At 39.2% G+C, this 27,351-nt stretch overlaps 1 protein-coding gene across 1 annotated transcript; it reads right to left on the bottom strand.

The window, feature by feature from the left end:
- Positions 1–1,026: 1,026 nt before the first annotated feature.
- Positions 1,027–25,548, bottom strand: LOC146425018 (potassium/sodium hyperpolarization-activated cyclic nucleotide-gated channel 1-like). The gene is made up of 2 exons (XM_085042115.1): positions 25,069–25,548; positions 1,027–1,598 (listed from the first exon to the last, which is right to left on the bottom strand). Exons 1-2 carry the CDS (start codon positions 25,440–25,442, stop codon positions 1,154–1,156), a joined length of 819 nt encoding a protein of 272 aa, XP_084898241.1. The 5' UTR covers positions 25,443–25,548; the 3' UTR covers positions 1,027–1,153.
- Positions 25,549–27,351: the final 1,803 nt, after the last annotated feature.

Below are 27,351 nucleotides of genomic sequence, written 5' to 3'. Positions count from 1 at the left end.
GACAAAAAGAAGTAGATTTACCAAATAGAATAATAAAAACTAATTACTTATTTCAGAGGCTTTTTGGGAATCTACTATCAATTTTTTTTAGACTTTTAATACTTAGCATCATCCAGCATCATGCCATTTTAAATTAGAATTTGACTTTATCTGTGAGATGGCTCTGATTTTAAGCATCTCTTAAACCAGAAAGTGCATATTATACTGGAAATAGCCAGCAGAAAAAGTACCAAAAATGGTACCAAATCATCCTTCAGTAGTCATTTAATTAAATAAATCTTTATCAAATAGGTAAACAAATTTATGCATATCAATTTTAATAGTGCCTCCATTATAATGCTCTAAAAAATAATTCTCCTTATGCTTACTGCAAGAAAAGACAGAAAACAGTAGTTATTTTTCCTGTGGCTTTAGCACTTTTGTTTAAAACACATGATGATATTTAGAACTACAGAAATGAGGACAGGCAAGAAACAAAATGACTGAATCATGGTGGTATGTGCCAAAACATTGAACACTTTCTAGCCATGAGTATGCCAAACTGGGGAATGCCATAATTTCCAGAAAAAGTCATCATGTCAAACTGACAGGCAGCATTACCAGCATGTTTGGAAACATTTTAGAAGGCAATGGCTCAATATTTGAACTGTACATTTTTTGTAAAGAACGCTAGTATTTATTATATTCAGCCTGCATACGGCCTTCAAACAAATGAGCATTCTAAGAAATCTACACAATGGCAAATGGTTTCAATTTCTCCTAAAACAGAAAAATACAAACAAGTATTTTAAGTTCTCTGTGACTACAAGAGTATTAAAAAATGTAAGTGCTAGTCATCAAAGTCCAATGCAGGTTTAGGTGGTTGTTAAAATTTCTAGTATTCCTTTCTAGCATCTTATTCTGATATTTTGGGTATTTGGTAACATCACTAGGAGTCCATCCATGAGATTGTGCTGATAGTGCCTAACATATTTTGGTCTCTGCCATTAGCAGAGAGATGGTTATTCTGTGCTGTTTTTTTCCGAAAAGGTCTTGCCACTAACACCTGTTTGCAATTACAACAGCTAGTGAGTAAAAGCTGTACTACATTCTTGTTCTTGTGTAGCTCTTCACAGATTGACTAGTGTTGTGTAGGAATAAGATCTTAGTGATGTTATAACCATATAAATCTTACCTCTTCCCACTGGTGAATGTATCTAATCAGTCTTGAAAGGCGCAATAAACGTAACAGGCTGAGGATTTTTGTAAATCTCACAATACGAAGCGCTCTTGCTGTCTTGTAAACCTCTGAATCCATTCCTTTTTCTACAATGAGAAAGATATAATCCACTGGTATTGATGAGATGAAGTCAACCACAAACCAGCTTTTTAAGTAATTCATCTTAATGATTTTAGGGTCCAGTATTATTTCAGAGCTGTCCTCATTTACAGTCCCAGTTCTAAAATTCATGATCAAGTCCAATAGAAAAACAGTGTCTGATGCCACATTGAAAATAATCCATGGTGTTGTTGTTTGTTCTGTGAAGAATGTGATTCCGACTGGTATAATGACAAGGTTTCCAACCATCATTATGAGCATGATTAAGTCCCAGTAAAACCTAGGAAAAAGGGAAGAAACAGAATGGTTGATGTTACATGCTAAAGCATCATAAAATGGTCTCTATCATGCCACCAAGTTAACCACGAGATTTTGCTATTACTAAGAAAATTCTCATTGTTTTAATTCATTCAGAATTCATGGTCAGTAAAAACAAAGTAATTAACACACTTCATTATGTGCCTTCCTTCTCAAAAATATGCATCTAGGATACAGGCAGAACTATGGCTTATCGCTCCATGGTATATCACACACTGAAAGGTGTGCAAGTGTGGCAACAAGCAGACTTATCCAGACTCCTTTCAAAACCCTTTTGTAGTTTTATGTAGGTAAAAGCGATCTCTTGTGCCAAACAAAAGTGCTTTAGCAACACAATAGTTTTCCTAAGACTTGTCCAAATGGAAAGCCAAATATCTAACAGATAATACATTAAATGTCAGTATCTCTTTGCAAATGTACTGATACCATTACAGTGCTGGAATAAAATTACAGGAAGAGGAAAAAAACAGTGAAGCAAAAAATAGAAACAAAGATAACATAAAAACCTTCATCCACTTTTACAACCTTAATTGAACTTCCATGCATTTTTACAACCTCAGAGTCTATCTTCTTTCAGAGCTAGCTAAGAAGTTTTAGAAAAAATAGCTGCAATTTGCATAGTAATAGAAAGGGGTACTGCCTTTCATCATTCTGCTCTGTAAGGCTCCCCTTTAACACTTTTAGAATGCTCACCATACTTGATGCAATATGGTAAGGAGCCAGACTCATAACTTCAGTATATGTGAAGGAAATGCTGAGTAAATGCACCCATTACATAGAATATCTATCCTGATGGAAGATTTCTAGGGGACAGCAGTATATACCAGATTTTAAGCAAATTATGATAAATCCTAAATGTTAAATTGTCAAAGAAAGCTACTCTTATGCAGTGAAAGAACTGAAACTGAATTCAAGAAAGCCTGAACCCAATACATAATCTCTTATTCTGTCTGATAACATGATCTGACCAAGTAAAATTGATTTGGAGAAGTACTAAAACCAATCAACAACAGCTACCCATGGACTTATCAGACTTTCTGGAAGACTAGAGGCAGCAATGGCTGCACAGCTATCTCTCTGCTCCACCCTTTGTCACAATGGGGCCTGGGGCAGGGGACAGGTCATGGACACACCATCAGCACATCAATGCTGACTTCCATGCCACACACATTGTGCAAACACCACTAATGCTTCCTAGCATGCAACAAGCACCTTCATCAAGGTAAAGCTTCATGGCAACCAGCAAAAACAATAGTTTAATTGGCCACAAAACATTTCGCCACGACAAGCTTAGTTTTTGCTAGACTTGCACAGAGAATGTGGATTACATTAGCTTTCAGAGATTGCTTCTTGTATTCACCAAATGATCATAGAATCACAGAATGATTTGGGCTGAAAGGGATGTTAAAGACCATCCAGTTCCATCCCCTCTGCCATGGGCAGGGACTTCTTCCACTAGACCAGGTTGCTCAGAACTCCATCCTGCCTGGCATTAAACACTTCCAGGGATGGGGTATCCATGACTTCTCTGGAAAAATGGTGTAAATGCCTCACCACCCTCACAATAAATTTTTTTTTTGTAATATGTAAACCTCTTTCAGTCTGAAGCCATCCCACCTTGTCCTGTCACCACATGCCCTTGAAAATTGTCTCTCTATCCATCTTACTTATAGGATCCCTTCAGGTTCTAAAAGGACACATTAGGTCACACCGAAGCCTTTCCTTTTCCAGGCTGAACAATCCCAAACTAGCTTTAACAATTCCCTTTTTTTCATGTTTACCAGTGCAGATATTTCTAAGTTTACAGAGTGCTGATCAGAGAATATCAATTATTATCTACAGCTGTAAAACATGCTAATGGAAAAGTAACATAGGATTGAGAATGGCATGAGAATTCCCAGTTATTCCAAGAGAAACCTGGAGAGATTAGTCTTACTATCATTGAGAGAAGAGAGTGGCTGGCAACGTACCTCTAACTGGTACTCAGAAACTGCATGAAATAGACTTTAAAAATAATTTCCTGTGTACCACAATGTGATTTGCATCTTACACATTTTTAGTCTTGCAATAAATGTGAACATTAGCTGCTAAAAATGTTCAGTTTTATTCAGGCCGTATGTATTTTTGTTCAGCATATGATAGTATTCACCATATCTGGCAAAAAATTACCAATTTCTCTTGTCTTTTTTAATTCATGCAATACTTCTCACTGCGCTAGGTTCCTTTGCAGTAATCTGGAATTACCATACACAAGGAACCACTAAATTTATACATCACTGCTACTGTGATCTACAAGTAAAATTACCACAAACACTTTTAAAATGCTATCAACCAAAGTACTTCACAAAAGTGCTCTGGGAGAATAAACATCTTCCCGGAATCCTGAAAACTAGTGGAAAACAAATAGGAAATAATTACGAGAGGTGTCCTTGTGTCTGTGGCTCACTCCTAAGCAAAGTGCTGCTAATTTCAGATTGACCTTTACATTTCTCTAGCACAGGGAGCAGTTATGCAACAAAGGCTAACCAAAGCCACGCAACAACCAGCCACCCAGCCAACATAAGAGATAATACAGAACCAGGTGTTTTTAACCTACGGTAATCCGCGGTTTAAAGGATCATCGCGTACTGTGATTATGCAAAACACACTGGTGCCCCTGATGCTGAATGTCAGCAAAAGCAGTAGCATCATAAAATAACATTGAATCCTAAGGACTTTTGCATCTTGATTTTAGCCCGCAATATAACATAAGCTGATTAGTTAGTAAGAAAACCCCTTATTATTTTTCTTTTAGAAATGACTCGGCATTTTCTTTTAGGAAAATGTTTTCAAATGCCATTCTGTTGGCCATATTATATTTTATTTCAGGTGAGAAAAATTAGATGCAGCTCCCGTGTTGCCCTTCTTTGACCTGTGCAGAGAAAGTAATACAATGCGTTCCTTGCCTTCAGTTCAGAACATCCTACTCTTCACGTAACAAAAAGGAAGCTGTAAAGCCTAGCCAGAGAGACCAAGAAGCTGCCTTTGGCACACTGAGATAGCCCTCTGTTTCAAACTACTTTTAGCATTATTTATTTACTTTTGCTACTTCCCCTCATCCCATGGTTATGAATCTACAATTTACAGTCTCAAGAGTTTCACATTTATATAAGGAAATATAAAACGTTGATAAAGAGCAAGGAAGAGGTAGGCTTATGACCCAAAATTTTTGAGAATGAGGAAAAAAAAAAGGAATCTGGGGGTAATAAAATCTTCCAAAGCTCAAAATGAGAAGCAAGAACCGACCTTAACCCCACAGCAAACAGCTATAGAGCTTATTGCTCAGCTGAAGCTAACTCAGTGAAGCTACTACTAGATGCCATTAACAGAGGGTACAGAGGTCATCACTGCACTGCACTGAACTATTCCTGAAGCTTTTTAAATGGCTCAGAGGTATTAAACCACCAGGCAAAATTAAAAGTCTTCAAGTATTAAAGTACAAACCCCAATCTTTAGGCATATTTTCCCAAAGCTTTGAAAAAAATTATTTTATACAGGAATATTTTATAAATCTATACTGATTACTACTTTGGAATTCTCAAAACTAGATGGATTTATAGCTCTCTTTCAGTGATCTTTTCACTCATAATTTATTTACTATATTTTCAAAACTTACAGTAGTAATAGTGTTTTTTCAGCTCTGGAACATGGTGCTGAGGTGTTGGTGTTTTATTCACTGCAACAGGCTGTCCTGCATAGGATGAACAGTCTGTTCAAAGTGAGTGCCTACCCAAGCAGTAATAAAGAATTACTTAGTATTAATTAGTCACTGTTTGTATTAAGCTTAATAATGTAAGGTGCTATGAATTCTAACAGGCATTTTATTTTCCACCCTGTATCCCCAACCCAGGAAAAACTGAGTCTCAAGGAAGGAAATATCATCTCTAAATTAACTCGCTGTATAATTTGCTGTACATACAAATTCAGATTCTCTTGCTTCATTATTTCCTTATTCTGCCCATCAACAGCAAGAGTCTCAATTTCCTTGAATCAGCGCAGTTTGAGCTTTGATTATCCCTATGGTACACCCAGGCTGTACCAGCAGAAGCTGTCAGTGGTCTCACAATCTGCACAGCACAGCGAGCAGCACTGAGTGCCGTGGCTGGAAGCTGCAGAGTAGTCAGGGCTTTGCTTAAGTTTACGTTTTCGAGTTTCTAGAAAGACTGTAAAATTCTGATCTTTTATTAAAAAGGAGTAAATCATATCAGTAAAACTCCGTGAAGTTCAGTCATAAATACTCATCAGCCACATTATAAACTGGAAGACCCTTGAAAAAGATATTAACTCAGATTGCTCATGAAATACCTCTGAAGTAAAAAATGATGCATCAAAGATTAGGTTTTCTGATTTTGGATACATCATGATTTCACTCCACACATTCAGAGAATCAAGAACTGTAAAAAAATTCCATAAGCTTTCCTAGAAATCTTGCTTCTTCTTTAGCTAAATATTTTGATTGAATAGCAGATGCTCAGTGAAATGAACACTGACTTTCCTTTTTTTTTTTTTTTTGTCTCACCTTCAAACACAGCTTTATTTCCTTTGCTTTCATGGTTCAGTGGTTCACCTAACAGAGAAATCAATGTCCTATATAGAACAAAGCAACCTTAGTAGAAATAACAGTAATTTTAAATTTTATTGTACTCAATGGTAACAAACACTAAACTTGATATTATTCATGTCAGAATTTGATTCTCATAGGACATGCTATCTTTCTCTGGCTGTGCAACTCTATTATTTTTCTAGTAAGAGGGAACAAAGCTAGACATGCCTGAAAACATCTGCAAAATACAGATAATTACTGGGATGTGTTGAAAAGGAGAGGAGAATGAAGAAGGGAGTGTTTTCTTCAGTGGACCCAGTTCTTTTAAGGATTGCACAGGTGTCTGTCCTTGAAAACTTTCTAAAAATCATCAGTACATTCTTTAAAGCCCTAAAATGAGGATATACCTTTCTACCCAGGTATCCATTTTCATTCTGCCCATCTGTTTCTCTCTTACAAATACACACACCTAGAGGAAAACAAGCTTCTGGGGAAAAGGCATACAAATTAAAATACTAAATTCATTCTATTTTAGCAAGAAATATTGCATCCAACATCCTCCACAGAGCAAACTCAGTTTAAATGTTGCAAATCCATAGTGGATTGCTTCAGTGATTTTGGCTCAGCAGCAATTTTTTTTTATTTTAAAATTTCCAACCTTAGAATTTATAGTAATCTGTCCCTGTGACCATATCAATACAAATGAATTAAAATTACTCTTGGAGTGTCACTTTTTATGTTGGCCTATTTTGCACTAGCAAACAGGTCACTTCTACAGTCGTGTTATCCTTCTGTACGAATAAAACTTTCCTCATCTGCATGTACCTAATTTCTCAAAGCTTTAGGAAGACAAAGCTTTGGGGTCAGTATTTTCTTTTGCTTTTACAGGACAAACTGTTCTGCTGAAATTGTCAATTTAGGTTTCTTATGCTACTCTATTTCCACTCTGACAGTTTTGAGTTTAAACACAACCATGGAAACTTTGCACATCTGAAACAGAGTCTCTCGTGCCTCACCTCTTTTGATTGCAAAGTGTAATCCATAAGAATTCTAAGAGTGTATGCTACACACCAAGTGGTGAGGCTGAAGGGCAGAAATAACATTAACTGGTCCTTCCTGAAGTGAAAATTTCATCAATGTTTGCTATTCTTTTTTTTAATTTAAAGCATATCAAGCTTAATGAACAGTCATTGACTCAGCAAGGTAACCTGCTGGAGCAGCAGAAAGGCTTTCTCTACCTGCCTGAGACTGGTCAGTGTGGGATGAGGCAGAGGCTGGTGTTCTGAAAACTGTGATTCCCTGGTTGAAATAACAGAAGTGCTGGACTTGGGAATCTTCCAGCTTAATAGTTTCATTCTGATGGAGACTAAAAGCGATTTAAAAAATAACCTAATAATGAAGTTTTCAGACCACCAGATATCTTAATTTGATTCCAGAATAATATTAGAGTCCATTACTTCAAGGTTAGCCACATATACTTAAAGAGATCCTATGTATGCCCCATGCTGTTCCTTTTTTTTAATATTGATATAATTTCCTATCTCAGAAAGACATTAATAAAATTCAGTAATACTGAGTCTTCTTTTTTATATAACCATAGAATGTATCTAAAATTACAAACTTCTACAATTTTGAAAAGATTTCATGATTTTTATCTGTTTAAACCCACTTAGCAGTGGCAATTTACAATTTGTTGCTCAGCTGTGATTCTATGCACAAGGCAGATGATTAGATAAATGCATCTTTCAGGGGAATTGATCAGAACCCAGTGAAGCCAATGAACAGCAATTTACCACTTTCAAAAGTCTTTGGTTACATAGTCTGGTTAGGTTAAAAGCTTGAATGCTTCAAATACTAGGTAAGAAAATCACAGTACTGACCATGGAAGGGGACTGCAAAACCAACTAATTAATGTACACTAATATGAAAAAATATGCGTATATTTTCAGTAAATCAATTAATATTTAATCAGTGGACATCTCATCAAAAGATATTTAATTCTTGGCATGCATGCAGCAGCTTCCATCTGAAGTTTTTATAGTATTTTACATGCATTAACAAATTCAGGCTCAGATTTTTGAGAAATAAAGGTACAGTAAGGAGGAGTAAGGTTGCTATTACTGCATACAGAAGGGAAGGAAGGAAGGAAGGAAGGAAGGAAGGAAGGAAGGAAGGAAGGAAGGAAGGAAGGAAGGAAGGAAGGAAGGAAGGAAGGAAGGAAGGAAGGAAGGAAGGAAGGAAGGAAGGAAGGAAGGAAGGAAGGAAAAGGAAGGAAGGAAGGAAGGAAGGAAGGAAGGAAGGAAGGAAGGAAGGAAGGAGGAAGGAAGGAAGGAAGGAAAGAAGGAAAGAAGGAAGGAAGGAAGGAAGGAAGGAAGGAAGGAAGGAAGGAAGGAAGGAAGGAAGGAAGGAAGGGAGAGAGAGGGAGGGAGGGAGGAGGAGGGAGGAGAGAGGGAGGGAGGGAGGGAGGGAGGGAGGGAGGGAGAGGGCAAAGAGAAATTTGTTTAAAAATGAGACTCCTGGTTTTTAGCCAATAATCCCTTTCCACAACTGCTTGAATACCACTGATATTTGCAGTGTCTTTTCCTCCACAGACACTTATTAAACTACAGAGAAAGAATTAAAGCCTGACTTCCACTTAACCTTGGGCAAGAACAGTGCACCACTGTCCGCGGAGCTCTGATAACGCTTTTGCTCTCCCTCATCTTTACGTAATTCCTCCTTTCTGAGCAACCTGATCTAGTGGGTGGCATCCCCACCCGTGGCAGGGGGTTGGAACTACATGGTGTTCAAGGTCCCTTCCAACCCAGGCCATTCTATGATTCCAAGAATCTTCAGCTCCACTTCTTATTAAAAAATCTGGGTAGTGCCCCTGTCCAGAAAGCTACCAGATGGGAAAAAGGTGCTGATGAACAGTTAGGGCTACAAATACCTTTTCTCATGGAAAGTGTTGATTCTGTCTTTGTTTACCTGATCAAAACAGATATATTTCATGTCATCAAGATTGTTTCTGCATCAACACATGTCACAGCACAAGTAGTACAGTGTCCTCCAATTTACTGCCTCGTTCAAAGTATTAGACCACAGCTCTCAGAATCAGGCAACTTTTTGTGTACAGGCTGTACCTGATCTGTTTCAATTTCCTATCAATCAACCCTTAAACCAACTGAAAAGTGCCACATACTGGTTATTTAAGTGTCAGCAAATTTCTGTAGTGAATCACTGCAAAATACGCATTCACATTCTTGAATTAGAAATGACCACTTTATAGGCACGAAAAATTTTTGAAAGAGACAGATCTAAAAATATTTTAGCTGCAAAATAATCTTGTATCTCATGTTGAAACACTTGCATTAATTAAGAATTTTGTAGTGACAGTAATTTTAAGAGTGCCATTTAGAAACATGACATTTAGGATGCCTCCATACTAAAAATTCAGAGGCTTAAATTGGAAGAAGCCTTCTGTAATTCTTCTCAACAAAGAATCAAGTGAAAAGGGAAGTAACATCCTAATGCCCTTCCAAAAATTAGAAAGCCAATCAGTATCACCTAATATTTTCCTTTAATAGATTTTTTTTAACCAATTCAATCTCCCAGTTGTCAGTATAATCTTCAAGTTTCTGCTGAGAGGGAAAATTCTATTTTCTCTTCAGAGAAAGAGATGATGGGGAAGACGTCATTCAGTAGCTATTGATAGATCTCAGGCAGAGGGTTTGGTGAGGAGACTGGCTACGACCACCAAACAAGGTGGGACAATAAGTTTTTTTGATATTAATACCTCTGACAAAAAAAAAAAACCAAAAAACAAAAAAACACAAAACCAAGGCTAGGACCATCAACTTGTATTTGAATACATATAGTACTACAAACAATTTTATTCAGATAATCAGAGGTAACAATGGCTTTGTGCATAGCTGTAAAATTATACTGTATGCTTGTAAGAGCAGCTTCAAAGTAGAACTTGGTGTATCATTTCTTGACAAAGTGCATTGAAGGCAAGAATGGGCACTACTTTCAAATGGAAGAAAAAAAAGAGGCAGTCTTCAAATTTCATGAAGGGAAAAATTAGAGATGTGAAAAAGTGAGAAAGAACTAGAGATATGAAACAAGCTGATGCACTCCCACATCATAAATGAAAACAAATATACATGACTGTATATTTACAGCCATCCTATGAATCTACAGATATGTAAGATTCAAAGGCAAGACCAAGTAATCAAGATTGCATAAATATATAAATTTTAATTACTATTCCCTTTTACAACTATTTATAGCTGACTTTAGGCTACAAAGCCTATGTTTCCTTGAATATAAAAATAAGTACTAATATTTGAACCCTTTAAAATCAATGAAAGTACACTTAAGAATCAGTAAGTTTTTTTATTATAATCCATGAATATCACATTGCAGTAATGGTAATTTACTTCAAATGGTAACAAATTGCTTTAAATGGTAATAAATCCAATTTTTATATTTTTAAAACATATTATTAACTTGTTTGTTCTGAAAATAACATCAGAAATTGATGAATCAATGTTCAAATCAAATTAAAATTACAATTGTATTAAATTTTTACTTTGTGAAAAAGATTGAAATATATTTTAGACAATTTTTAGAAAAGCAAAGGAAAGAGAAAGATCCAAGTTTGTGGCAGAGGAACATGGAAAGTAATTAGGGTCATGTCACATGCATCCTCCTCTCAAAAAACAACTTAATACCTAGAGCTTTCATCAACACCTGTGACCATCCATTGGACTTTCCTCATCTATCTGTGGGCAGCTGAGCCCAGGATCTCCCACACCTCAGGGAATTCACTTTCCCCAAGCCATGGGGTGCCTCCTGAAGTGAGGTATGCTGCTGACATGTTCTCCTTCCCTAAACAAATATAAACTAGAGCAGGAACAGAACCTTGTTCCCAAGGAAGGCAACCAGCAGACAGGAGAGGCGTTCCCAGTTCTTTGCTCCACCAAAGCAGAACAACTCTGAGAGGTGATATTGTTATTGGAAAGGTTCATAACAGAAGTGCTGTGCAAAGTAAATGTACAGGTTCAAATCCTCTCCAGCAGAGGAAGAAAATTTCTCTGTAGTTGCAACACCCATGCTGAAAAAATTTAATTCCTGAGCAGATAAGGAGACATTTAGGTACACGCTCAAATAAATACACTGAAAATTGCATGAATATGAAATTATTATTTTAATAATTTTATTAACTGAACTAATCATATAAATTTCTCTAAAACATAAAAAAATTGAAAATAAAGTGTGCACAACACATTAAAATGGAAGGATTAATCTTTCACAGGCTTGGTTATACCTTTCCCCATGCATATTTATTATTAACACCTTTTTACAGGGGGATGCACCCCACTTTTCTAATTACTCAGCTTTTATTCATATCTCTCTGCTAGCCATTTGCCTCCCACAGTATTTAAACAGATGCAATGTTAATTTTAACATTTCTATAAAACTTCCCAATTTGCATACTGCACATCCCAGTGTTACCATCCTTTTGACAGCATAGCGCTCTGCCTGCATTGCCAAAACAAATCAGTGCATCATGCAGCCAGACAGAGCAGTGATCAGATAGACCTGATATTCGCTTGTTTAAAACAAAAAGGGAAACCCGGAGGAGCAAACAAAGTAAACAAGAACGAGCATACATTATGCTCAGAGATGCTCCAGTTAGTGGCCTAAGCAGCCGAGACCTTGCTGGCTCTGCCTCTGCTGCCTTCCTCGTCTCTCCAACGCTCCAGCAAGCTCCACGCAAGCTGGGCTGAGCAAAGCCGCATGCGCTGCTGCTGGGAGCAGCTCAGCCAAGGGTGGAGGTTTGGAATACAAACCAAGTTTCTGGGGACGTGAGATCCATCTCTGATATTTGTGAACGTTGGTCAGTGTAACGGAATGCAGTTGCTGAATGGCCTTTTTGCAATTTAACTCAATACGAGGAAACACAGAAGGGTTTTTTGATTTTTTTTTTTCAATGAAATTATTTCAGTTATTTTTAAAAAAAGGAAACAAACAAGTTTCTTCAAAAAAAAAAAAAAACACCCAAAAAAACCCCCAGCCTATGCAAACTTAATATTTAATGGTTTTGTGATCTGCAAAACAGGAGATAGGAAGATAGACCATAATTTCACACATTCCAGGAGATGCCTTCACATTTATTGATGCTTTTTCTCCCTCCTGCATACCTCTGCCAGCAGTACAGCAAGTCATTTCCATTGCTTGGTTGCAATTAAACATGAGGGTTTAATACATTTTATCACATATATATGCAATAATGATATAGATGATCAAGATCCTAAATACAGTATGTATTAAATTTACAAACTGTATTTAGACAGTATTTATTGAATTTCAGAAGATTATTTGCTTGAAATACATTTGATAAATATTTTGTTTTAATTTAGTCATTTGAAATGGTTGTTGAGCCACTGGAAGATACATTTTACCAAAACCTAGATTAATTTAAATGTCTGTTCTATCTTCATTGAGACAGAGTCATCTAAAGTGGAGTTGTTATACCAAATATGTACACTAGATAAGTTTTTCCTCCACACTGCCTTTATTCATTTTTGTAAGAGAGCAAGTCACTTTAGGCATCCCAATAACATGTCAGTTTTTAGACTGAAAAATGAAAGATTGCTAATGATATTAAGATTTGAAAATTTATTTAAACCTAACTACAGGCTTTGTTATATGCCTCACCTATAAATATTTATCAGAAAAAATATAAAAGGGAATTATTTAATAATCTACTTCTCTACTTTATATTTTGGTAGAGTGACTTTGACAGATGACTTTGAAGTCTCTTCATACAAAAATTCTTTCTCCAGTCTTCGGGTCTTCAAACAAAATAGTCTGTATTCCTTAACAATGGGCTGGTTTTGACATCAGACACCCACTGCAGGTTAGGGGTTGCAGAGGGAAGTGTTTGCATGCAGTAAAGTTGCCTATAATTGCAACCACTGATAAGCAGCTCTAAAATAAGCCCTCAAAGAAACTTTGGTCAGGGACCCATGACCTGGACTATAAACAACCACAAAAATACCAAGGAAGCTCTTTACTTCCATGCTGATAGATGACTGTTGTTTTGACACAGCAAAACAAAATGAGCTGCCCTTTCTGTGGTGAATAAAACACCAGATGTCCATCTTTATCTTCCATCCATATTCACTCAAAATGCAGTTGTCTAAATATAATAAATAGGTCTCTGGCTTTCAGCAAATGAAAACATTTTACTTTGGAGATCTCATAAGAGGTTTTAGCCACAAGCCAATACTCCTCACAAAGACAAAATCTAATTTAGCCGAATATTTATGTTTCATTTTTTGGAGGACAGTGAGTTATGAACTAATCAAATCTGTTTAAACTGAAGATGTCTAATAATTAGAACTGCCAAATAGATATTAATAATTTATTGGTAGAGAACAGCCAGAAATTGAGGGTAAAAAATTATTAACAGAGATTTTCCTCATAATCTTAGAATATATATTGATCTGTAAATTGCAAATCAAAAACTATAATACAACAAAAATAGAAGCTGAAACATATTCACATTATTCTGACACACTAGTTCTGCAAATGCACAGAACCCATGGGCAATGTTTTTTAAAAACCAGGTTTCCCATTTTGGGCTCCTTATGACTGGAATTCTGAAAGATGTTCAGGCATGGAGTCCAGATGCTTACAAGTATCTAGGTCCTGAAATCCAAAGATAGATGGGCTCCTGACTTCCATCTTGGATCTTCATCTAACATCCTATAGATTTGCACATTGTGCAGAGCACTGTGTAAAACTGACACTTTCAAAGCCGTTCCAGAAATGGAAAAATTTGTACTGGAAATATGAAACCAAGTTAAATATCACATTCCATTTGCTCATTTTGCCAGTGGCATAAAATCAGTGTGCACATTCAATGCAGACGAGCTGCTATTCAGTGACACTTCACGGAATCACAAGTCAGTAGCCCCAGCAGGAACATCTGCCACCATTTTAGGCAGATCCATGGTACCTGCATTTCCAGGCTACAAAGCTAGCTCTCCTTCCCTGAAGCAAGCCTGAACTCTGTCGTGCTATGAGGAACAAGTGTGGGAGTGGAAGTTCACTGCAGTTCTCCCATCCCTTCCACGGAAAGATAAATTTGGTCTAGCCTGTGGAGACTGTAAAAGTTGGCTGCAGCTTAGAAATTACGGAAACAACCACAGTCACATCGAGCAGTGCTCATACAGTCCTGGGGAATGAGGGCGATGGTGGTGGAAATTGCTGAATAACATTGACTGATTGTATAACACTGACAGAGTATTCCTCAGACCTGTCTTAATGAGAATTATGTCTTGACAAAAGAAAATTAGTTTGCATGTGAATGACAGAGCACAACATACTGGCAGACTACAGAAAAATCTAACTTTCGGAAACAAGCATAGAGAATAGTTTAAAGTGAAGCAGGAAATTTTAAACTCAGTTAGTGCCTTTAAATAGCAATGTAAAACCAGAGACATTTAACTGGACACAGTCACAATTTATGTCGCACTTAGTTCACATCTAGCTAAATAATATGTATATGAAATAATAAAATTATTACATACTGGATTTAATTATTTTCAACACAGAAACCTTGAAATTGTTTTTGGACTCCTTTTTCCATTACAGAGAGATGAACCATCACAATAAGTTCACTACTTCAATACATAAACAATAACAAAAACATGGACAAATCCTACTGAACTTTTCAACACCCAGCATATATCTGTTCCAAATTTCAGAACCACATTTAATTTCGCAAAAACAAGTATTTCATATATTACTGACAGAATGCATGCAATTAAAAGTCTGTTTGGTCATGTGGGCACCTCATGGTTAGGTTACTCATCTCTCACTTTTCCCACACATTCAACGTCTACTGCTTAATAAGCCATCGGATTTCAGACATTTTCAATTCTGACCCTTTTTAAATGCTATGATAGATTGCCTACCATCTGGCAGTGCTTACTCTTGGTACCACACTCCCTTTGCATTACAAAACTGTGCTTCTGATAATTATATCTTTAACGTGGTAGATGTATGCAACACTTGAATTCCCATGCTGGCAATATACAAGCTGAAGGGACAATTTCAGCAAAGTGTCTGTGTGACAGTATATGGTAACAGTATGTTCAACTGCATCATGCTGCAATTCTCAACAGAAAGCTTGTTGACTTGTGACCTGTCCAAGTCGAGAGAAATGGAAAATATACATGCAGGTTTTTATTGGTTCTTTAATTACTACATGGCATTTTACAAACTGTTAGATACTGAAGAATACATAAACTAACTTCTCCCTGCTAGTTTGAACAAACAGCTCAGTATCTTCTAGCTAGCCGACTAAGAATGGAAAACTACAAAGCAGAACAAACAAATAAAAAAAAAAGAATCAATGCATCTTTTCCATTTATTTAAAGGAATGCATTATATGTTCAGAAAGAGATGTAGGAGGAAAAAGAAAAGACAGAATGAGAGGAAAAAGGAAGTTGTTCTCAAAAAAGTACTCTTTCAGGGACTACATCCCTGTGCTCCTACGAACTCCTGAATGCAAGTTGCCTATAGCAGGATTTCACTACCTGAAAATTAGACCATGAGAAATGTGATAAATAAAAGAAAAAGCAGGATTCAGTACTGAGGCAGACGTCTAGGTAACAGTTTCCATGAACGCTGGACACACAGCTCTGGAAAACAGCATTGAAAAATGCTTTCTAAGGTGGTAATATGAGAAAGGTACCAATTAATGACTAAAGTTGGAGGTATATGCTTGATTTATTTTGCTACTTATGTTTTGCTTCCAAGGTTCAGTATAACCAACTAATCCCAAGCTGGAAAAGGAATTCTTTGTGTTACTACCAGGCTTGTCTGGCACTGAAGACAAGGTGAACCAGGGTGACAGACAAGCTTGGCTGTTATCTTCACTGAAAAATCAAGTGCAAACAAAACCATATGCAGCCATCCCAAGGATCCTGTAGCCCAGGATTTGTCTGGGGAACCCAAAAGCTTGCAAGTGTCTACTGCCAGGCAGTAGTAAGATGTTTAGGGGGTAGTAGTACCTGCTACTGGTTCATAGCAATTTCTCTGCTAGACCAAAATAGTAAGTCTGCCTGGAATGAATAACTAGACAGAAATCATTCAAGATCCTGATGGAAATCCTCTCACTAGCTATGTGAAGGTTTCATTGCATCTCTGTGGTTTTGCAGCCATGCATTTATTCCATCCCCTGGGCAGAGCTCAATAGATCTTACCCTATGTATCTTATAAAAGTTCTGTATCTTTTCCATGGCTTTGCCCCGGGAAAAGATAGAATAATAATTTATTATTAGGGTCTCATGATATATTACTCTAAATTTACTGCAATACACATATTTGCATTAAGGTCAGATCATATCAGCGCCATGTTGTCGATTGCTGCAGTCATGCCACGAAGTGAAGTGCTTCTTGGAGGATCTGATAAATTACTGTAAAATACAATGGAACCAGCCAAGGAAACATCAATATTTCCACACCTTAGTCTGCTAAAAAAGGGGGGAAAAAAACCCTGGAGCCAACTAGAATACAACATGTATAGATTTGGAAGATTTGATATTGTGAGGGCACATTTTATTTCCGTGGGGCTCTTTATATACTGGAGCCTTAGTGCAAATGTAAGATTCAGTGATTTTCAGACTAAAAATTGGATGAAAAAGAATAACATCACTTAAAAAACCCAATGCAGTCAAAACAATTTTAATGTATATTGGCTAATTTAAAGTAATTTTTAAAAAATTAACTCACTCAAAAAAATTCAACCAAAAAAAGCCATAGCTTTGACTGTGAGCATAAAGCAACCTGTGTTTTTCAATTGGAAAAAAAAAAATCTTAATTAAATTTTTTAATAAATAAGAAATTTTTAGAGCTAGAAACTTAATAGCAGTAGCACATTAAATTCCAATAGTGTATTAAATTAATTATTAAATAACATGCTTTATTAGATAATATATACACATAAACAACATAGAAGTTAACCAAATAAGAACAAAATCCTATTCTTAGCTATACAGTGGAACTTCAGTTTTGGGAACTTCACTGGCAAAAATAAAAATGGCTTTGGGGTTAGTTTTGGGTTTTCAAATATGTATTGCAAACACTATGCAGCTTTTTTGTAATTAAATTAACATTTTCTGAACATAAGTTTATTCCAGTTGCATCGCACTACAAGGCAATAAGATTACTGAAAAATACCACGCAGCTTGCCTGAATCTGACTATCATCAGATTAAAAGATATTAGCAGAGATTTTATAGAAGCTAAATGACAATGTCCTTGAGGTAGTTCTGACATTGACTACAGCTGATACAGTTTTTGGTCATTAACATACCTTAGTATGTGTCTAGAACAAGCTCTCCAATAATTAGAGCTGAATACACTATGATTTTTAAAATTAAATCATGCCTCTGGGAAAGAATCAGGAAATAGACAGCTAAAGGACTTTCAAGCAATTAACGAGAACTGTACTGTCAGGTTAAAAATTAAATGTTGCAAAGTAGGTTAAAAGTTTCCTCTCTCAAGAAAAATGTATATTGACATAGAAAACAGTTCTCAGGCATGCTGTTGAGTGAAAGCAAAGGTGAGAATGGATACCTCTTATTTACAATCAAATTAAGTACATTTCCTTTCAATTTTTCATATTCTGCACTCATCTCTAAAAATAGTTTTTTGCCTTCTTATACCTTCAAATTGAACCTCTCAAAAAAACTGACAAAGTTTAATTAAATATTACAGTGCCACTGATCTTAGATGGGTAGGCAGAAATGCAGCACTAAAGACTCATACTTTTCAGGTGACCTCTGAATTCATACATCTCTGTTTCTGCTACTCCAGGCTGAACAGTCAGAAACTGAGCCAGTCAGATTTTAACCTCATTATATAACAATACACACACACATACACACACACCAAAGCCTAAGCAAGTCATTAAATACTATGCATCTTTCATTTAGCTGTGTAGTCACCAAATCCCCAATCAAATCATAAAGCTAGACCTTTATGTATTATCTGATGCTTTTACACAGTATTCAAATTCACAGTTCCCTTCGTATACCCAAGTATATACATATATATACCCAAACTTTTACTGACTCCACTATAAGCATTGCTTATTTTGTTGAGTTAGCAAATAAAGTCCCAGAACACATTTAAAAATGTGTAGCCATGCTATCAGTTAGAACACCAGAATCAGTACCTTTTCCCCACAGGCCCAAGCATGCTGATTATTCTATGAGATCTAATTTTTGATAAGTATATATAGATGTGGATAGAGATCTTATTTATCAAGCACTTTTTTCTCATTGCAATCAAAACCAAAAAATCAGAAAACTGAAGAGGAAGTCTCATGATATTGACTGTACCAGGTTAAAGTTTAAAGATTCACATCCCCAAAATATCATCTTTTACTTACATGTTACAGAATTACTCGCAGGATTCTGTAACACTGGGGCTTTTTTAATTTTATTGTGGTTTCTTTTTAAACATATCTCAAAATCATGACAAGCGTATTTGCCTCCATTTAGTACTGTGTGGAAGGTGAACATTGTAACATTAAGCACCTTACAGAAAAAAAATACTTTTGTGCTTGTTCATAGGTGCTGCCAGTGATCTTCATAATGTCCCAAGTTAAATTAAAAGAAGCTCGGAGAACTAAGGAATTACTTGAGTTACACTTGTTCAGCTCTTTCTCTTCCCTAAACTCTGTTCAGTGTTCAAGTAAGTAACACCACAAAAGTGTGAAAGAAAATGCAATGAATAGACTGTTATTCCAGAACTAGAATGAACATAATGAAAACTGGCAAATGTTCAGCATATAAGTGAGCTCAAACTAGGCATTAGTATCCTACATATCTAGAGACAGAAGGATGTCTTATTAATAAAATGAATCACTTTGCTTGAGGAAACAATGGCATACGGCTTCCCACATGCCCTAGAGGTCTGGAAGGCGAGTGGCTGCTGCACCAGCCTTGAGTGGAGTCCACTGCCTTGCTTTAGTAGCTCTTGAAGAAAATCTCAATGTGGACGAGAGCGCATGGTCCTCATGAGTCTGAAAGCACGAAATGCACCTCTCTATCCCCATTTTCTCTTAGGCATCCTTGCTTACAAGTGGTGCAAAAATAAATGTCAGTAGCTAGCTTTAGTCAACTTGATTTCATAACAAATGAACCCGTGATAACCAAGGGTGAGAAGTTATTCAGTATGAAAAATAATAGTAACTGGAGATGAAAAACAACCTAATGCATTTCTTGGCCTATATTTAATATCAGAATATTGCCAATAGAATATTTTGTTGCTTATTTTTGGTCCTGCCTCCTAAACATCTAATTTAGATATTTGTTGCTGCAACTTCACTCCATTACTTCTATGTAATTTCTTTCCTCTTTGTAACATCCATTTATGCATTTGAGGACCATTACTGCGTTTCTCTTCAGCCTACCTTTATAAGCACTGCATTTTACTTGGGGAACTATTATGAAGCCTAATATATAACATGATGTCACGGAGAATATTCGGACATTATAAATGCATTATTTAGATTAATGTTAACAATTCTCGTAATTTTATTTTTAGGGCATTTATAGAAGTAAAGGGCAAAAATTGTTGGACTGCAGCAAATAAAAACCCAAGCACTATTAATAATCTTTTCAATACCAAATGGTTCTCCATGTTTAGCCATATGCAAAGACTGAACTTCTAGTAGTAGGAATAGTTTAGGTGTATAAAGGTTTTATTTAACAGAACTAAAAATTATAGTCACCAAAATAGTATTTGAAAATTATACATAAAAGTTAGCCCCAGCTGAATCTGTGCTTCATTCATAAAAACATAAATAATTTTAAAACCAAAATTGTTTGTGCAAGAAATGTACAGTACACACTACAATTATAAATCTATGATTATCAGATTTTTAGTGAATTCAGAACCTTAATTCTGCAATAGAATTTCATGACAAATCCTGAGCAACAAGAAATTACTTCCTTGAGAACACAAAACTATGACTATTTCATATTCCTACATTACCAGTGACATAATGTATCCATTAAAACCCACACTAATTTGTATCTGAACTATTTAATATAGACCAGCATGATTTATATATTTCATTTTAAGTACCTCTATCAATTACATTTAAGTCTGATACAATACAGTTTGTCTTCATTGCATATAGCATTACCTTCCAACCCTACTGGTGTATATAAACCTAAGTATGTAACAGCTCACAAAAAGATAAATCTCATTAGCTTCAAGAGAGACATTAAAAACATGTGACAAAAGAGAAGGACAAAGTGCTTACCCTAAGCTTCTTAAGACACAAATGATAGGTATGACACGTAGAGTGAAGACTGGTCCCACAGAACAGGTTTTAAACCAATACATGCATGAATTTTAGAAAGATGATTGTGAGCTGCACATACAACATGCACAGTCTGTCATGTTAGGGTGACTGCTGGTGGTCAAAGACAAGTCCAAAAGATAGGTGAAAATTTGAAAAAAAATTCAAATGTTGAAATATTTTTTTTAAAAAGTATAATTAAAAAACGGAGGCATACTAAACCACGGCAATTGTGATTTACAGTTTGGCACACAGTTACTTGAAAATTTAAACTGTGTGTATGCATGAAAACATGGATGGGTTGCATAAAACTGCACAATATAACAGAATGGTTTTTAATAACAAAAGATGCAAAAATAGTCTTCTGTAACTACCTAAACATACACATGCAAATATTACTGTCTTTCACGCTGATTTAAACCCATTGAAACCTGCCATTGAATTACGTACAAGGTATTAGCAATATGACCTTCAATCATTTATGAAGATTTATATGATAAATCTCAAACATTCACATGATGCCTCAAGTGTGTATGCAAAAAGGTTTTGAAACTGGAACATCACACAAGCTAAAAAAATATCTGGCAAACCTTTACTATTCACTATGCTCTGAAATTTTCTATTCAAGTTATAGAGTTAACTATGCTTTTACTTCACTGTTATCATTAAAATAAGGCTTTGAGTTTTTGGATACAAGAGAAGTTACCCAGAGAGATAAAATGTCAATATTTTTTCTGTTGTTGCAAATTAGTTTGTAGTTTGTATTCATCCACACGGGGGGGGGGGGGGAAAGACCCTCAGCACTGCCTGCACTGCACCTCTTTACCTCCTGCTCTGAACAGACAACGCCATATCACAGTCTTATTTCACTTCACTTGAAGCCAGTTATAATTTTTGTCTCCACTTCCAGACAAAGGCTGTTGCCAAACATCAAGCTGACTGTAACCACCGGAGTGTGAAGGCTACATTTACGCACACACCTATTATTTCCACTCAGTCTGTCTCATACATTGCTATTTCTGGTCAAAAGATAACACTCTGGTAGTAACTTGGTTTTCTTTATAGATTGCTGACTACAGATGCCCCAGCCAATGTGGTAATAAACCCAAGATTTCCATGACAGAGTGAGTTTCTCTGTGTAACCATAGACAGGAAGGGAGGAAGATGCTACAGGGCTGGATGAGCAGCCCAGACATGTGCAAGCAAGCCCTCTGAACATTAAGGAAACTCCTCATGTGCCAGAAGACATGGAGTAATTAATCATCTAAAAATCAGTCATGTACATTTCCATTAATACCCGAAGACTCTAACATATAAAGTCACACAAAGCTCATGCCCACCACAAATATGCTATGAAATAAATGCAACGTGTGTGGCAACAGCAGAACCATGTGCGGTTGCTCTCATCTCCTGTTGGCTTTGTCCTGCTCTCATCCAGTGGCTGCAAGGCCACAGGGCTGGGCCAGTGATGCTCTCCTGCAGGTTCATTCTTCCACATGTGAGAAGGGACAGCCAGAGGCACTCAGCATCTCACAGGATGCACACAGGACTTCAGTAAACTCTGATAAATTCACTTCTGTGACTCATGCAATTACACAGAATTGTTGTCCAACTTTAGAGATACAGTAATCACAGCTGCAAGGAGATAAACAGAGGCCTTGTGCTGGGTTTGATGTGCATTAGGTGCTCGGTTTATATAACAGCTTCCAAATTACACATTAACCTCAGAAGACTGGGAAAAGACAACCAGGATCAAAATGGTCCCCTTGTGGAAAAATTATGTAATAGTTATTGAATTTAATCCTCCAAGGGTATATCTGCCCAGTGAAGAGACAATTCTTCCCTGAAACACTGGCAGGATGGAGAGCCATAAAACTAAAGACCAAGCCCCACAAGGCTGCAAGTAACCAATTCACAGAGCACCGAGTTTAAAGAGACAGATTCCACACTCTGTTCATCCAAAACAAGGGGCAGGAGGGCACCGGAATCCTGCCCACTCCTCCAAATGTCACTACGAAATACTGTTTGGTGTAGATAAATATACTGTTTTACAAAAAAACATGAGAATGAGATCAAGAAATATAACCAAATACACCAAAGTATCCCAGGAAATGCATACAAGCATGCAGAACTAGGAGGGGAAAAAAAAACAGTCCGCAGGAGCCTACATCAGAATTTTCCCACATTTTACATGGTTAACCCAGTATATTTCGAAGTGTGCCTATATTTAAAGTTTACTGGGATGTCTGTTTTCGTGTGTGCCACAAATACCCTAATAAGAGCTGCATTTACAAATGCACTATATATCTTCTCATTTGGATACCATAATATACTTAGATTTTTACTTTTTTTCTTGTTATTTTGGTAGAAATTTTAGTTCTTTCCCCTGATGAAATCAACACCAACATGGGAATACCATGTCTCTTTGGATGTTTCAAGGCTTGTCTACACAGAAGCATTACATTGTTACAAATAACATGCAAAAATAAATCAAGGCAACGCCATCCTTACATGTGCATTTATTCTGGTACAGAGACACTGTTAGATGGCACGTAAAAGCACTGTAGTAATTCCCAAATAAGAAGGTGAATATACTGTATAGTACAACTTCACACATTGCGCACTGCCACCTGAAAAGAGTTGTACCACTATACAGCTGCAATTATTTCAGGAGAAACAACACACACATCTCATATTTCTCACTGAAACAGTCCTACGAACTAAAAAATCGGGTCTGGGGCAGGCCACACCATCCCAATACTAATGAAAGACGATGAACTTTATTTAAAAACAAAACACTCTAATAAAATAAAAACACAATAAAACCACCAGAAAATACCAGTTAATTTAAGAATATGCAGACAACAGGCCTGAAAGGGATGCAGTGTTGTTTACTCCTATTGAAAAAAATAGAGAAACATATGCTACGATCTCTAAACCTTCCCACTCGAAGAATTAGGACAGAGTTAGAAGATATTTCTGTAATTAAACTGAATGAACATGCATATCACCTATTTCACAGAACAGCTTAAAAAGTTACATGCTGCAAAATATGATGAATAAGCTCCTAATGCCCAAAACATTGTCTGGGTGTGCACCTCACTCAGAAACCAAGCTTACAACAGAACAAGGAAAATTATTCACAAGAATAACCTCATTCATTTCAACGGAAACCTCACATGAATAAAGTTACTCATGCACACACACGGGTAAGTAAGAGGCTATCAGACCCCCCTAATCCCCTATGCATGCCACCACAGCACCAGATGTGACCTGCTACATCCCTCTCTAGCTGGTAGATAGGGAGTGGGGTAGATGCTTCTCCTCTCTCTCCCCACTTAATGGACCAGCTAATGCAGCCGAGCTGGCAAGCAAGGGGGGAAAAGGTACTCCAGGAAAAGAATGAGTCCAGTTTATTGCTTTCAGGGAACCAGGAAAACAAGCAAGGATTTGAAGCATGATTTCAAGTCATGACTGAGTGCTGCCGTGCTCCTCCACTCCTGTAGCTGTACTGCTCTCGGGCTCAACTGCAAGGTGCTAGCACAGCTCATTGTGAAACACCTCGCTCCAAACAGTCCCACAGAAACTTGGACTTTGAAAGTATTTCCTGCAAGCATGTTCTATTTAACCCAGTTTTTTCTTAGAAGATCCATGTAACTATTGAACATTCTGGATCTTCCTATTTTGAACACAGTCTCTGGTGCAATTCATTTATCGTATAGACGCAGGTTGTTCAATTCAAGCTGTTGATTAAATACGCTTAACTACATTGATAGCTCCTCAGAAAATATCACAGAGAGTGTTACATTTATAAAGGCATACAGCCAGCTGGCATTGAAAATGGAATGAAATAATCTGCCACTTTAAATTTAATTTTAAAGGGAAATCTAACTTCTTGAGCATTTATTTGCACTGCTTTCGGTATGAATATTCCAATTCTGCACCCATGCAGCTTACTGTGAAAGCAATGCTAATTTGCCATTACCTTTACCTGTCTCCCTATGAAAACATAGTTCTCCACACATCACCTGGATAAACTTATTTTACTGTAACTCTGACGGAGACGCACTTCCTTCACGCAATCCCTGGAACAAGTGTTTACACGGGGTGCTGAGGGAAGGACAGGCGTGTGCAGACACCGGGATTTTACCGATGCTGATGCAGCTGTGCAACCCCCGGGCGAGCTCTCATCCCGCCGGGGCACAGCCGTTCCCGACGGCCCGCGGCCCCGCGGCGCAGGCAGAGCGGGACGGCAGCATGGAGAGCCACAATCTCGGCATCCTGCCTCTTGGGCTGCGGGCGGCGCCCCGGCCGGCGCGGGGCCTGCGGGGCCGTCCGGGTGCAGCACGCTGGAGAGCGCCGGGCCGAGCCCTCGGCAGCCCCGGCCCCGCCGAAGTTTGCGCCGGGCGAGGTGCGAGGTGCGAGGTGCCGGGGCCACCCCTCTCCCGCCCGCCGCGAGCCCCGCGCTCACCTGAAGTCGCTGTAGGGGTGGATGATCCAGAACCCCGCAGTTTTAACCCTTTCCTGCTCCTTCTCCACCGCCTTCTGGCTGCCGAACATGCGGAGGGAGAATTTGTTGACCCCCGGCTGCAGCATGGAGGTGAACTGCCGCTGCATGAAGCCGTACTGCCGCCGGGGTCCCTCGGCATCCTCGAAGCCCACCACGGGCTCCTCGCCCCCGCCGCCGTCCACTTTGAAGCACACCGAGTTGCCATGCTCCTTCACGCCGCCGCTGCCGGGGCTGCTCTGGGCTTTCTCCGCCGAGGCCGCCGGCTTGGCTGGGAAGGAGTTGGCGCTGCCATCGTCCCGGCTGCCGGCGGAGGAGCTGCGCTTCCCAGCCTCCATGCTGCGGGGCGGGCGCACCCCAGCCGCGGGAGAGCGCGGGGAAGCCTCGCCGCCGCCGGGTGCCCTTCAGCGGCGCGGCTGGGCTGTGCCGCCCTGGGCTGGGCTGGGCAAGGCTGGGCTGGGCTGGGCTGGGCAGGGCAGGGCTGGGCAGGGCTGGGTTGGGCTGAGCTCCGCGCCGCCGCGCCGCCCGGCACCAGCAGCGCCGCCGGCCCCGAGCGCGCTCCGCGCAGGGCGGGCAGCGCCGCCCCTCGCCCGCCCCCTGCCGGCCGCCCCGCGCCGCCTGACATTGAGCGCGCGGAGTCCTTGAGGGGCCGCGCGGGAGCGGCGCGGGGCGGAGCCGGGGGCGAGCGGAGCCTCGGGGGCGAGCGGAGCCTGGGGCGCTGGGCCTCCGCGGGTGCGCTGCCGGCGCTCAGCTGGAGCGCAGGAACGCGCGTGGGTGGATGTGTCACCCTGGGCGAAGCAAGGGGCAAGGCATGGGGTGGGAGCGTGCCTGTGCAGCCCGAGCGAGAAGCAGAGGCTGGGAGTGATGCAGTGGGGCGGTTCCACGGGCTCGGCTGTCCCTTGGGAAGCCTCTGTTGCTCCTCATGGAACGGGCGGACAGGGAGAGAGCAAAAGGCGGGGGTCCGCCTGGCCGTGGGGTCGTGGGGCGGCACTGGAAGTCGCAGAGGCGTTTTGAGTTCGTGCTGCTCACAGTGCGGTGTGTGTCCGACACAGCGGAACGTCGGTGGAGTGTGAGCGAGTAGGGAAGGCCGGCTGTTGAGTGGCACTCCTTCTCACACACGAAACACATCAGTCCGGTGAGACACTCCCGCCAAGCGGCCCTTCCTGTCCCTTAGCCCTGCGCGGACTGGGAACGCGGGGCCGAGCTCCTGAGCGTGGGGACACGCCACATGCGGGATGCTGCGAGCGCGGCTGGAGCACGCAGGGATGCAATTGCCACCGGCAGGGCTGTGCTGCCATGGGCACCTGCGTGTTGTCCCTGAAAGGCGGAAATGGCAGGTGCACCCGAGTGTGTGAACAGCCTTTTCATGTATGCCAAGAGGTGATTTGGACTTTGTTAGTGTGTCTGTAGGAGACTGGCGTCCACATTCAGTTTGCTCCGCCTGATATTTAAGGACATAAATTACGGTTTAGAAGCCTCCAGGAGGCAGAGAAAAAGCTGCCGGACAGAAAGGAAACAGTAGGTATTTCTAGCTCCCAGTACTCTACACACACTCAAAGGAAATTGGGTACACATTGCCTTCAGCATCTCTACCCACATTGTCCTAATGATTGCAGATTGTATTGGGGAGCTGTGGGGTGAGGTAGGAGCTGAGAGAGCACATGGTAAGCAGCTGTTTACAAACTATGAGCGAGGATGAGGGCCTTGGTCTCTGCTCTGAAAAATGAAGGATGCTGATACTTGCCCCAAAAGCTGTGGGTTTGTTTGGGTTAGGGAATGATGGAGAATCAATATCTGCAGATACTATTACAAGAGCTCTAGCATTATGTCTGCCTGCAAAACCATATATTAGAGCATATAGATGTAGGTCCTGGCCTTCCGTTTAGAATAGGTTTGACATAGGTTTGTTTTTCAGATATTCTCGACACATTTTTCATTTTGCACGTTAAAAGTAGAGTAGGAAAGAATTAGTAAAGCCTCGCAAGCTTGACTCTGGTATTTCCAATGGTATTTTCCACTTCATTTTTACACACTTTGTCCTTTGCGCAGCAGGTGCTTAATTCTAGCAGAGAAACAGATGTGCAAATCTGCACATCACCATTTGCACAGTGTCAATCAGGAGCATTGGGGAGCTGTATTTCAAAATGGGATCTGAGGGCTTTCCTCAGCAATTGCAGCTCTAACAGAATGTTTATGCCTAGTGCACTCAAATGCACCAGCTTCCATTGATGTCAATGTCTTTGGCGT

The sequence above is a fragment of the Lichenostomus cassidix genome, chromosome Z (assembly GCF_008360975.1).
Source record: "Lichenostomus cassidix isolate B80296 chromosome Z, HeHo_3.0, whole genome shotgun sequence".
In the NCBI taxonomy this organism is placed as follows: Eukaryota; Metazoa; Chordata; class Aves; order Passeriformes; family Meliphagidae; genus Lichenostomus; species Lichenostomus cassidix.
This window is presented reverse-complemented; position numbering and strand designations above follow the sequence as displayed.